The sequence below is a fragment of the Macadamia integrifolia genome, unplaced genomic scaffold, assembly GCF_013358625.1.
Source record: "Macadamia integrifolia cultivar HAES 741 unplaced genomic scaffold, SCU_Mint_v3 scaffold2426, whole genome shotgun sequence".
NCBI classification, from domain to species: Eukaryota; Viridiplantae; Streptophyta; class Magnoliopsida; order Proteales; family Proteaceae; genus Macadamia; species Macadamia integrifolia.
The window spans coordinates 54,784-68,315 of record NW_024868710.1 but is presented as its reverse complement, the minus strand read 5'-3'; the positions used below and the strand labels follow the sequence as shown (position 1 = coordinate 68,315).

At 39.2% G+C, this 13,532-nt stretch overlaps 1 protein-coding gene across 1 annotated transcript in view; it reads left to right on the top strand.

The window, feature by feature from the left end:
* The first annotated feature begins 5,408 nt into the window (after positions 1 to 5,408).
* LOC122066514 (sodium/calcium exchanger NCL-like) overlaps positions 5,409 to 13,532 on the top strand; it is a 36,551-nt gene continuing 28,427 nt past the window's right edge. The window contains exons 1-3 of the mRNA XM_042630328.1: positions 5,409 to 6,081; positions 8,436 to 8,621; positions 8,907 to 9,088. Of these exons, the coding sequence (XP_042486262.1) occupies positions 5,685 to 6,081; positions 8,436 to 8,621; positions 8,907 to 9,088 (765 nt within the window). The 5' untranslated portion in view covers positions 5,409 to 5,684. The remainder of the gene's footprint in view (positions 6,082 to 8,435; positions 8,622 to 8,906; positions 9,089 to 13,532) is intronic.

Below are 13,532 nucleotides of genomic sequence, written 5' to 3'. Positions count from 1 at the left end.
AGATTCCTAGGTGTATGCTTCGCCAGAGACCTTTTCAGCTCCTTATCCTTGACGCCTCCCAGCAGGGTTGTGAACTCCTCTTTCGGGTCTAAGCCTCTGATCGTGATCTTCTCTTGTTGGAAGCGCTTCATGTAGTTCCGCAGTGATTCTCCTTTCTGTTGCTTGACGTTGGTCAAGTTCAACGTAGTCTTCTGAAGGGGCTGGCTACTAGAGAATCCCTTCACAAAGAAGTAGCTTAAATCGTTGAAGCTGTGGATCGATTTCGTCGGCAGACGGTTGTACCATAGCCTTGCCACTCCTCTGAATGTCAATGGCAGGGTATGACACATAATGTTTTTCGAGACCCAATGGAACTGCATGGCGACCTTGAAGCCTTCCAAGTGATCGACGGGATCCCCCGACTCGTCATAAGTGTCACACTTGGGTAGGCGAAAGCCGATCGGGAGCGGATCCCTCATGACCTCATCAGCTAGAGCCGTGTCATTGGTGAGGTCCGGCTGGCGGGTTCCTGTCTGATTTTCTGCCACCTTCTTGATCTCATCTTTCAGTTCTAGGATCATCCACTTTAACCCCAAGTCCTCGTGCCTCTCATTGTCTCCTGGGCACGGATCCCCATGTAGATCGCTGGCGGCACGCTATGTCCTACCTCGGGGTGCGAGACTTTCCCTCACTGCTCAGTTCCGAAGGTTATGATTGGACCTTATAGATCCTGTACTACTCCGGTCCTCGTCTAGAGCCCTCTCAGGCTGGATGTGGGGGCTTGGCGGTGCTCCGTTAGTCTTCTGAGAGACAGCTTTGGAGACCTCCTTCATTGCCTCGACCATTCGGTCATATTTGTCCTGGAGGGCTTCGAATTGCTCCCTCGTCACGTATTCTTACGCTTCAGGAGGGGGCGGAGGATCACTATCTTCGCGTACTGAATATCCACCCGAGTGCAGGTACCTTATGGATACTTCCCGGTCATCATTGCCCCTTTCTCGTCCTATCTCCGCCGAGGGAGGAAGCCCCCCTGAAGGTTCTTCCCCCATGTTCATGTTTGACGCTCCTCTTATCTTCCTGCGGTTGTAGGTTCTCCCCACCATTACTGTCGTTCCCACCGACGATGCCAATCTGTTGCTACCAAAAACCCCGTATGAGTTGATCTTGCACAAGCACAGACGGCAGAGGCTCGGAGCTTTGTCCGGGGTTAGTCCTCCGACGCTCAAGTTAGGGTCGGTCGCACAGTTTTTAGTATGGGAGTAATGGTGTGGGTATTGATGCTTACCTTCTTCCTTCCTCTCGGGCCCTCTTATATGGTTCCTAGGGTTTAGGGTTTTCTCTTGCCTTCCCCCTCTCCTTCTCGGGTCCACCTTCCTCCCTTTCAGAGTTCCACTCGAATACGTCCATCCTTCTCGTAGGGAATATTCCCTTCATGCAAGCGACGTGATAGAGCGTGATAGAGTCTTTGTACTCCCTATCTGGTCGGCAACACGTGTCCTGGTGGGCGACGCGTGTCCTCACCCTACTGAGCAATCGATTTGGCCGTATCACTAGGATTCCGGTCAGAAGTTTGGTATATGAGATTTATGGCATAAACTGCATGTGAAGCTACAGTAATTGGTTCATAACAGGCACCACCCGATTGGATTGGGCTTCAGTCGATCCCTTGGCCACAAGCATAGTCAAGATTAGCCTGCAATTGAGCATCTGAAATGCCAGAATTGGGTATACACCAACCTGCTGGCGTTGTTTGGGGGCTGCTGGAGTCTCCAATGTAAAAAGAGAAGACCAAACTTAGTAATACCCATCATAATAGAAAAATGAGAGCCACCATAACTCCTAATACAAATGAGATGGAAACCAACATTATTCTTGAGAAAAGAAGAAGAAATAATTGGAAGTGCATAGAAATCATTCCCCAATACAACTGAAGTCTAGTAGCATTGTGATGAACAGAAACAAAGAGAGAGGGGTTTGCAGCGATGAACGGAGACGAAGACAGAAGAGGAAGAAAGAAGAGGGAGAAAGAGGAGGGATTTGCTTCAGTTTCGAAGCTGCTGAACAGAGATGAAGAGAGAGGAGGGTTTGAAAAGGGATAGGATTTCGATTTTGACCCAAAAAACAAGGGGTGTCAATTGAACGGTTCGGTTCGATTCGATTTCGGTCTAGGAATGAGGAAGACCAAAACCAATATGTTAAGGAACTTCGGTTTTTGGTCGATTTTGGTTTCAGTCTGATTTGGTTTCAGTTTATTTCGGTTTTTCAATGTTGGGTTAATACCAGTTTAGAATCTTTAGATCGGTTTATTATTGGGCTTGAACCATAATGAATCTTACATTCATAACTTGTAGTGACAAGATTTGACAAAAAACATACTTTAAATTTACGATTAAATCATGGTTTGTCATTGTAATGGAAAGTTAACTAATATTGAAACCTAATATTCAATGATTTGTAACAATTCCCCATACAATAAAAAATTTTCTCACTCAAATTGTGAAAAATGGATGATCAATTCATCAATTTATAATCTCAAAATCATTTATTTTTTTATCGGTTTCATTCGGTTTGGTTTCGGTTTGATTATTGGCACGTACTTGACCCCACGCCACTTACAAATCCGGAGCTTCTGAGCCCTAGTGAACCTTAGGCGGGTGGCCCTAAGAAATTATGGGGCAGCGAAGTTTTGATCATGAGACCTCGCTTCTTGAGGCGGAGTCTCATGTCCCCTCCAAACCAACTGTGCTAATCCCTTGAGATTACCAAAAACTATATCTGTTGAGACCTAAATCCAAACTTCATTCTCATCCACTGGATCGCTTTCCACCATGTATCAACAGATGAAACCCTCTCCGCCATATCTCGTATCCGCAGACGATGTTTAGATCACAGATGGGTCTTTTAATTTTCTTTTTACTTAATTTATTTATTCCTTTATTAGGTGAAAGTTTTTTGGCCGGCACAACCCAATAGTAAGATTGATAACTGGGTGCCTTTGTTCTGCCAAGGAAAAGAGATACGGTCATACGGAGGTCGTGACTTTTTTTTTTTTTGGTTGATAAAGAGGAAATGTTGAAAGTTGGATTTATATAAAATGATAAATAGGCAACATGTGAATCTGAACCTCAAATTCAGTTATCTATTCTCAATCTACCCTTTTGTATATCCATACCGCCTTTGTAGTCCCGTGCATATACTAGCATTTTAAGAATTAGAATCAGATTAGCTAGATTTGGATCTAGATGGATCGATCCAGCTGATTCTATTCAAAAACTATGAAATCAACATGATGGACACATGGCCAACATGTAGCAACATGATGAAACCGGAGGCAATTGTTGAATGAAAAAAAAAAAAAAGAAAAAGGGAGGGGAGGTAACAGGTCGTGGGGGTTGTACATCAAGTGGTTAAAAATATCTTCCCCCTCGCATAAATGTTTTCCTGATTAATTAACCAAAATGAGGATTCCAAATTACATATAAATAAGCCAAACTTGGAGTTCTATAAAGAAAAATTAGGTCATGCTACTTAAACGAGGGTTTTCTTGTTCTAAGTAGGTTGTAGGACTTCAAAAGGATTTGATCAAGTAGAAAGGGGAGGAGTCACTGGGAAGGGGTTGTTGTAGCACGAGGTAGGGGCAGCAGATGAGGTCCCTTAGGAGGGAGAGGAATAGGGGAAAGAAGGGAAGAGAAACAAGGGGAGTTAAAGAGATAGGGGGCGGAGAGGCAGAGGGAAGAGGGAAGAGGGAAGAGGGAAGAGGGAATATCATAGGGCAAAAAAAGAGGAGGCAGTGTGTAGGCTGCAACTTGCGTGGTATGGGAAGGAAAACAGAGGGTAAGGGTGTTGATCGGTTCAGTTTTGATGTATATGGTGTGATTCGGTTCATATTTATTTGACTGAAACCAAAATCACACCATTTACTAAATGGTTGCACTTTCTGAAACCGTCGTTCAGTAAATAGTTTCGGTTCTACAGTTTTTAAACGGTGTCAGTTTCATGATTTTAAAATGGTTGGCAATCGGTTTGCTAGTTTATTCGCATGCTTAATAAAATTTGCTTTTGTTGACGCTTCAATCTTGCATCAAATTAAATGAGGCATCGAACAACTAAGGATCTAACTACATAACTACATAATAAGAGTAAATAATTGAATAGACTGTTGGATAGCTTCTATGATCCTTAATTCTTCCATAAATTAAACCATTATATTTTGTTAAAACAATCAAATATTTAATTGTTATACAAGTTAATTAGATCGTTTAAACGGTTTAAACAGTTCGATTTCACGATGTTAATTCGATTTGAAATTAACGGGTTAAACGATTAAAACCAACTTGACCCATTTAATTAATCGATGTTAAACTTAAAATTAGAATCAAATTATTTATTAAATAATTTTACGATCTTGATTCGATTTCATTTTCAAATTCACATCTTTACTGAGGATGGGGCCAGGGCCCGTGGTCGAATGGCCGACTCGGGGGAGGAAGACTTTGGGTTTTTTCATTTTTCAATCAATTCAGATTACAAGCCTCCAATCCAAATTGAATTCATGATAATGCTGGTGTCATCAGCAGATCTTGTTGGGCGCTGTTGGGATTTCGGCCTTACACGGACTAAACAAGGAGGATTTCAGCCGTACACGGGTTGGACACGGTAGTACCTGTACCGGGTCCCAGCTGAGATGGTCGTCTGGTAGCATTTTCCCACTATGGCCCACCAAAATTTAAGTCTTCTGCAAAATAAAGTGACAGTTGAAACGGAAAAAAACAAGTTGCAACGAAATATTCGAGCCCCTCCACTTTCCACCTAGGCTTTTCCGTGGATCATAGGGGTCTAGTCTATACCCACTTGTAATTTAGACCATCAAATGAATACTTTTTAAAAAAAAAAAAAAAAAAGTTTGAACCCTATTAGGTCACAAAACCATCACTTAAATTCATAGTTTTAATTCTTGAAAATTTTGATCGAAATTTTGTGAGTTTTGATCGTTTTGATCCACTCTGGGATGATCAAGTTTCGAAAATTTCGACATAATCAATAAAGTACTTGATTTGAAACAAATTCCAGAAAATTCGGTCTAAATTTTATCAAAATTCGAGACCTAAGATTTTTTGGTGGTCCCTCTAGCCATGTTGGGTATACAGCCACTGGCTGAGCACCGTGGATTTTGATCTTCTTCAATTATGCTATGCTAAGCGTCCAACGCGTGTCTAACAGCTGGGACCACCCTCAATACGTGCTCAACTGAACCCCTAATGAATATGTATGAATCGTGCCTCAACGACCCTACTAGGTCCCACAACCAAACGTACCTACAGTTAGAGATTATCATCAGATGCAGTTATGAGTGGCATTTCCAAAGTTGGAAGGAAGTGGAAGGCCTGATCATTCAACCCTGTCAGGCGTTTAGCGATAAGTTTTAAGCGGAAAATCTGTGTCCATTATTTATTAACAAAAATATATAAACAGAAATGAACTAACGGCAGTATTGGGCAAATTCTTTGGTCGTTATAGCTGGACCGGCACCTTTTTTGGATCCAAATCGACGCTCTTCGTTTCCCTCCTCAACTACTATATTTGCTTCAAAATGGTTGGACTTCTGTAGAAGTTGGATGTGGAAACTTCAAGTTCAAGTAAGGTAGCTAAAAGTTGCAGTGAAGCTAGACGAAAGTTGTTCATAGAGAAAAGAAGAAGAAGAAACCATGGCGAAGAAATCTGTGCTTTCCGTTTTGTTTATTGTCATTGTCGTCCTTGCGACCTCTGGTTTTGGCTGGAGTAGATCCATTATTAGAGGAACGACTCCTTTTTCAGATCTGGTCTCTGATGGGATCGACAATGTTCGGCAACCATCCATCATTTCATTCAAGCGGATCTTATCATCGGAAGAGACCTGCGAACAGACTTACGGGTTCTTGCCTTGTACTACCACCGTCTTCGGGAACCTATTCCTTATTGTTGTGTATGGATTCCTCATGTACCAGGCTGCCACACTCCTTTCCAATGGAAGTGAGCTTCTGCTTGAGATCCTTGGCCCTGGTATCATCGGTGGTCTCTTCCTCCCCATCCTCGGCGCCCTTCCTGATGCCATGCTTATCCTTGGTAAGACTTAAAAAATAAAGAAAAGAAAAAAAAAAAAAAAATCTTCAATCCTTACTTTTATATCTGTACCACTAATCTTCAATTCTTATTTATCTTTATCTAAGACTTTTCTTTCTTCTGTAAGAGTGTTCTCTATCTCTGTATTGGATTGAGTGTGGATCTTTTTCTCAGTATTATTCTTAATTTCTTTGTATCTCTCTGCTATCTCTCTTTCCATCTGAGATAATTTTTCATTGATCTAGCTGGTTTAATTAAGCAAAAATGTCAGGAAACAGCTCTGTTTCTATTGAACCAGTTGATCTTCCTTGAGCTTTCCAGGATTCTGCTTTTGAGTAAAGCGAATCCCCTGCCTCCTCAGACTTTCAGGCGTGGGTAAACCTTTGTTTTTTTGTAGTCCAATGGATAAATACTTTCTTCATATGTAGTCTAGTTATTGACATTACCACGATTTCACCAGTTATTGAACTGTCCTAACTTGTCATTTAAGATCGAGCTTATCCTTAGGTTGAAGCCTTGACCAGAAATGTTCCCTTTCTATTAATTTGTGATCATGCCAAAATGTAAACGAATTGTTTGTGGATTCTCCACCTCTAAGCACTTCCTGATTTATCCACCATGCTGGGGCTAGTGATAACAAAAGGTTCCAAGTGGGGCCATATTGTGGCATCTCAGGTGGACGAAAAGTTAAATGGCTGTAGTAACTGAATTCTTTGAGAGTATGAATTAATAGCAAGGGTTTCATTCCCTCAATGGCTCAATTAGTTCGTGGGGTTGCCAGTGGATTGTATATGATCTAAGTTAGATTTATGTACTCCGATGTTTAATTTGATAAACATACTCCAATTGTAATTTTTTGTTTGCATTTACCTTGATTTAAATCCGATAAAATTCTGATTCTGTCATTGTTGTTTTGATTATTACCATAATGGCCATATGATTGGTCTAGACTTCCAAATCTGGCATGTGGCCATGACCAAAGCCCTTTCTCTAGTCTAGGAGATATTGCTACACTTCCTGTCCTTTTCAATATATTTCGTTGTTTTCTGCCTCACATCTGTACTGAATGGGTTGGAATGTCAAAGTTTGGGTTCATATGCTAGCAGCTGTAGATGCATATTGGGGGATTCGACCTCTGCTCATTTCACCGGTCTCCACCATAGTTGTCAAGGTGTCGCCTAGGGGTGCCTTGGTGTCCAGGCGGTTTGCCTGGGTCCTAGGCGGCTGCCGCCTTATGCACTGCATGTCGCCTTATGTTTTTGGACTTATTTATGCCAAATATCATTTAGGTAAATACTTGAGATATTATTCATAAATAAGAAAATACTCTCTATTTGAATCCGTTAAAAATAGTTTAAAATTCAAATTCCAAAAGGATAAAATGTCAACTCTCCAATCCAAGAACAAAAACTGGATTTTTGGTTGTAGGACAATTTTTAACTTTCAAATGTTGGGTTTTTCTCAGTTCTGAAAATGTCATAAATCTATTGTAGTAAAACATTGTTAAAAACCAAAAGTTTGGTATATATATATTTTTTATTTCTTTCAAAATTATTTTCTTTATTTCTTTCAAAATTATTTTCATTCAGGAGATTTTAATAGCATTTGAACACTTTAAAATAAGTTTGACCAGAACATAAATTTTCCATTACAACTCAGATTTAAGTAATGACTTATTGGAAAGCTGGTTTTGTGCTATGCCTAATACAAAAAGTCTCATGTAAAAATAAAATCATTTGACCAGTAAAACTTATTGTAGATCAAGAGCATTTCTTTAAATGTTGATTTTTTATGACTTAATGTGACTTAATGTTGATCTTTGATGAGTTGATGTGGCTAAATGTTGATTTTTGATGAATTAATGTGGTTTAATGTTGATTTTTGATAACACAAGGTATATGTAGCATTACAAAAGAGTGAAAACATATACAGATATAACACTTGGTCGCCTTGTTCGCCTTATGGCGGCTGCCTTGTCGCCTAAGCGCATAGGCAGCCCTCCAACACCTCGGTTTGCCTTGGTGCCGTGACAACTATGATCTCCACTATAAGGGTTAGTATAACCACTAAACTCTTATGCAGGCTGCCTTTTTCAGAGGCATTGCATTAGGGATCAATATAACCTGTGCTCTCTTTATTATGCTGTGGATGATACCATGATGCATTCTTTCCAAATCATTTTATAACCAGTTTAGTATGGTTTACATTGTTCCATCAGGTAAATAAATATTATGTTTGACATATTTATCCTGTTATTTTGATCTGAATAAGGTAAATTATTATGGATTGATAGTTGTTGAGTTATTTTTTCTAATTGAGTAGGGTTTCTTCTACTGATTTTTCCCATGTCTCTGCAGTATCTGGCCTTTCTGGAAGTAAAGAAACTGCTCAAAGTCAGGTCTTGGTTGGTATGGGCTTGCTAGCTGGGTCAACTGTCATGCTTTTGACATTATTATGGGGATCTTGTGTAATTGTTGGCAAGTGTGACATTGAGGATTCAATTGCAAGAGATTTGAAAGATACAAAAGGATTCAGCTTAACAGGTACACTCTTATATGTGTCATTTTACTTGTTAATAGCATCATAGAGAGGGTAATGAAGTAAGCAGAGTGTTATATTTACCTATTGTGTAAATTATAGTGTACAACATAAAATTCTTGCCAATTAGAAAGAGTTTAGGGAAGGTGCACTTCATTTTCACCTCAATTCTGAAATTGTTAAATAATCCTCTTATTTAAAAGAACTGACTTTGAGCACATAGTTTAAGAAATTTTGAATTGAGGGTGTAGGAAAACACATCACAATTCATAGATTCTTTGTCTTTGCAGGATCTGGTGTTACTACTGACATCTGGACTTGTTATGCTGCAATGATCATGGCTGTTTCTGTTATTCCATTTATCATTGTCCAATTACCACAAATCCTCCATTCAAATTCGGGAAGACATTTGGCGGTCCTGATTGCACTTATCTTCTCCCTTGCATTATTAGTCTCTTATTGCCTTTATCAGGTATTCGTTTTCTTCTGTTGGTCAATACTTTTTAATGCATTATCCTGCATACATGCATACATAATGTTTTATAAAATGATAAACACCAGATTTGTTATCAACACAATGAAATTTTAACAATGCAAATGCACTTCATATAAAATGATGATGCAGAAAACAAGATTGTTTGAATTCTTTGTTTCTTGATGATTTTCATGTTGTGTACATTGTAACCAATTTAAGAGATATGCTCTATTTTATATTTGGTTGCTAGTGAACATTGTTTATTGACTGATGTGGCCCAATTGCCTTATCAGCATAATGAGTGGGTGGTTATCCATAACCAACGTTAACTCCCTTGATGGTAGGGAGTTACATGTAGCTGGATTATATAGTGTTCTGGATTTTCTTTTGTATTACGGCTAACACCATCAATTGTTGTAAGTGGGACACTAAAACGCAGAAGGTAACCCTTGAGTGTGAGAGTGTGTTGTTGGTGATTGCCAGAGACGAGAAGGACACTAGAGAAAAGCACAAAGGTTTACAGAGTTGAACTGCAATGCCTTGAGCAATGATGGGACCATAGTTAGGAACGACAACAAAACGGAAACGGATGGTATGGGTTTTAAACGGTAAAAAATTCCAAATGATATGATTAAAAATGAAAAAAAGTAAAAAAAAAAAAAAAAAAACACAACAAGAAGTCAGCCTTTTCCCAACTAAATGGGGTCGGCTATATGGATCTGTCAAAGAAAAAGATAAAAGGTAGAAGAGAGAAGGAAGGGGGTGGTCAAGAAAAGAAATAAGGCAATGCAACACCTCTGGGTCATCCCACTTAAACGCAGTCTGCAACATGGATCTTTGCCCTCCAAACAACTTTGTATGATGTCATAAAACTTGGGTCAAGACCAAGCTTTTGCATGTCTTTCCTTACCAACTCATCAATGGTCATTTTAGGCCTGCCCCTATCTCTAGCTCTAGCTCTAGCTCTAGCTCCTTCCAACTGGATTTGATCACTCCTCCGTACTAAAGCATCCCTAGGCTTCCTTTGAACATGGCCATACCACCTTAAGTTGCATTCTCGGAGCTTGTCCTGAATCGGTGCCACTCCCAACTTAGCTCTTACCTTGTCATTCCTCACTTTATCTCTCCTAGTTTTGCTGCACATCCATCTCAACATCCGCATCTTTGCTACACTCGACTTATCTATGTTACGCTTCTTAACTGCCCAACATTCCTCCCTATATAACATAGTCGGTTTTATGACCGTCCTATAAAACATTCATTTAAGCTTAAGGGGAATGTGTCGATCGCACAACACTCCAGATGCACCTCTCCACTTCATCCATCCTGCTTTAATTTTGTGTGAAACATCATTCTCTATCACACCATCCTTGTTAATAGTAGACCCAAAAATCTAAAACAGTGGCTTTGCGGGATCTTTCACTCTTCAAGTTTCACCACATCAGTATCCGTACTTGAGCTACTAAAGTTACAGTCCATATACTCCATTTTTTTCTACTTATTTTAAAACCTCTTGATTCCAAGGTAGATTTCCATAACTCCAACTTATTATTAATCCCTGCCACTGTCTCGTCTACCAAAACGATATCATCGGCAAAAAGCATTCACCACAAAACCTCCCATTGAATGTTCTTGGTTAAATCATCCATGATGAGTGTAAACATATAACGACTTAAAGCGGATCCTTGATGTAACCCAATGGTAACTAGGAACTCACTACCATGATCTCTTACTGATCTCACACTAGTCACCACGTTCTCTTGCATGTCTTTAATAATGTCCACACCCCTGTTAGCAAAAACGGGAACGGAAAAGGAAAAAAATACAAAAATGGATAGTGTGGGTTTTAAACAGTAAAAATTTTTGAACGATGTGGTAAAAAAAAGGGTAAAAAAAACAGAGCACAGTAAAAAAGGGAAAATGGACGGTACGGGTTTTAAATGTGTAGATTTTAAACAAACGGGACCAAAAAAAGGTACTATACTCGTATAAATTAATGAATTATTACATGAATACTTGCATCTAATGTTCAAAATAACTACAGTATCCAACACTAATGCATATATATCTCGTCTCATTATAAGTTTTATGATATATAATTGAATATCATCCACTACCAATTCTAAATTCATACACCACACATGTCCAAGTTTTATTGAGCAATGTGGCTTGGCTATGATGTTGTTCATTGTTGTCAACATAGTCAACACACTCTTGGAGTAATGTATGTTCAGTTTGAGTTAGGAGTCATCACTTTAGAAACATTTTTCAACAAATGCATCAATTTGTATTTCAATTTCGGGATCCATACATTGATATTGAGTTGAAGGTGATACCATGAGAAATATAGGCCATTGAGTTAGCTTCAAGTTGGCGAAAGAATCAAGTAGATCAGAGTTCGGGAGAGAAAGATATGGTCAATTAAGTAGACATTATGTTCAACAAGTTAAGTCTTAAAAAAATCCAAAAAAAGGAATTGTGTTTAAACGCGTTTTAAACATGTTTAGAATGGAAATGCTTGCCGTTTGCTGTTTTTTTAAGTATCTTTGAGAAGTATATGGGAAAACGTGTTTTAACGGTAAAAAACGAGAACGTGTTTGAAACTCCGTTTTAAATGCGTTTTTGCTAACACATACTAGTCACCCCTTTTTTTTCCAAAGCATGCCAAATCAGCTTTCTAAGGACTCTATCATAGGCCTTTTCTAGGTTAAAACCATATGAAGATCCTTCCTGTAGGATCTATATTTTTCCATGAGCTTCCGTAAAAGGTAGATCACCTCCGTCGTGGATCTTCCAGGTATAAAACCAAATGGCTCCTCGAGACACTAGTTTCATTTCTAATGCGGTCTTGATGATCTTCTCCCATAATTTTATAGTATGACTCATAAGTTTTATACCTCTGTAGTTATTGTAGTTTTGTATATCGCCTTTTTTTTTGTAGACTGGGACTACAATACTTCTCCATTCATCAGGCTTCTTTCTTGTGTTCAAAATTTTGTTAAACTAATTGGTTAACTAGGTAACCCCACCTCCCGCCCCCCCCCAAAAAAAAAAAAAAAATTTTTTTTTCTTACTTCTCTTGGCAATCATCCTGGCTTGGAGTCTTACCTACTTTCATCTTTAACTTCGGTCACTCTTATTTTTCAAACATATCTATGATGTGTGTTGTTATGATGTGTACTCCCATTACTCCTCCGAGTGTTGTCACCATTTAGCAAGACGCAAAAATGCTCAGCCCATCTCTTGTTAATGTCTTCATCCTTTACAAGAACTCTACCATCATCACTCTTAATACATCGGACATTATCAAAATTCTGGTATTTTTGTCGCTAATTTTAGCTATCTTATAGATGGATTTTTTTCCATCTTTAGTATTTAGATTGTTCAAGTCCTCATATTTCTTCACCCGTGCTTTCCCCACTATCTTTCTTGCCTCATTTCTAGTGGCCTTATACCTCTCATGATCTTCAACAGCCCTAGTCGTCCTTTGCCAAATCTTAAAAACTGTATTTCTTAAGCTTGAAGGCTACTTGCACTTCCTCATCCCACCATGAAGTCCATCATTTCATTCCACATTATGTTAACATCTCCTTTAAAATCCCACTTTTCTTGCTTCAACATTTTATTGGTAAAAGACCTCGTAGAATATCCTTTCAAGATCAACAATCTATGTTGAGATGTTAGGCTCTCTTTAGGCATAACCTTACAATCCTTATATAGTAGTTTGTCAGACCTTTTGGTGAGGAAGAAGTTGATTTGGCTAGAATGATGCCCACTTTTGTAGGTAATCAAATGCTCTTCTATCTTAGTGAAGAAGGTGTTCACAATAGGTAGGTCGTAGCCTTTCGCAAAGTCTAAAATTGAGGTCCCCTCCTCATTCTTCTCCCCAACTCCATATCCTCCATGAACCTCATCACATCCTCTCCTGTCCCTACCAACTTGACCATTCAGGTCCCTCCCATGATAATTTTGTCATCCTTTGTGATGTAGGACTAGGTTTGACAAGCCAAACTAGACCCAAACAACAGGATCTTGTAAACCAAAGAACAACCAAATTACCCAAATAAATCAAGCACAGTATGATGGTAAAAAACCGAGATAACAGAATATGACGCTTGCAATCGATTTCAACAACTCAGAAATTCTGAAACAGAATAACAGCCAAGGATTTAGGGGCTGAACTCATCAACTAACAAGCATAAACAGTGAAGTATATGATCAGCAACCAGTAACAACACACAGTATCAAGAGAATCAGAATTCTGGGCAGGAAACAGAATCGGCCAGAATAGGAGACTTTCCAGATTTCACAATCGGCTGGTCTGATTATGCTCAGATTAGTATTGAGCCTCCTTATAGATGAGACTATCACTCGATCCAAAATTCAAGACCATCAGATGGCTGCAACTCTCAGAACAGAGAAGGGCGACAGGATGGAAATC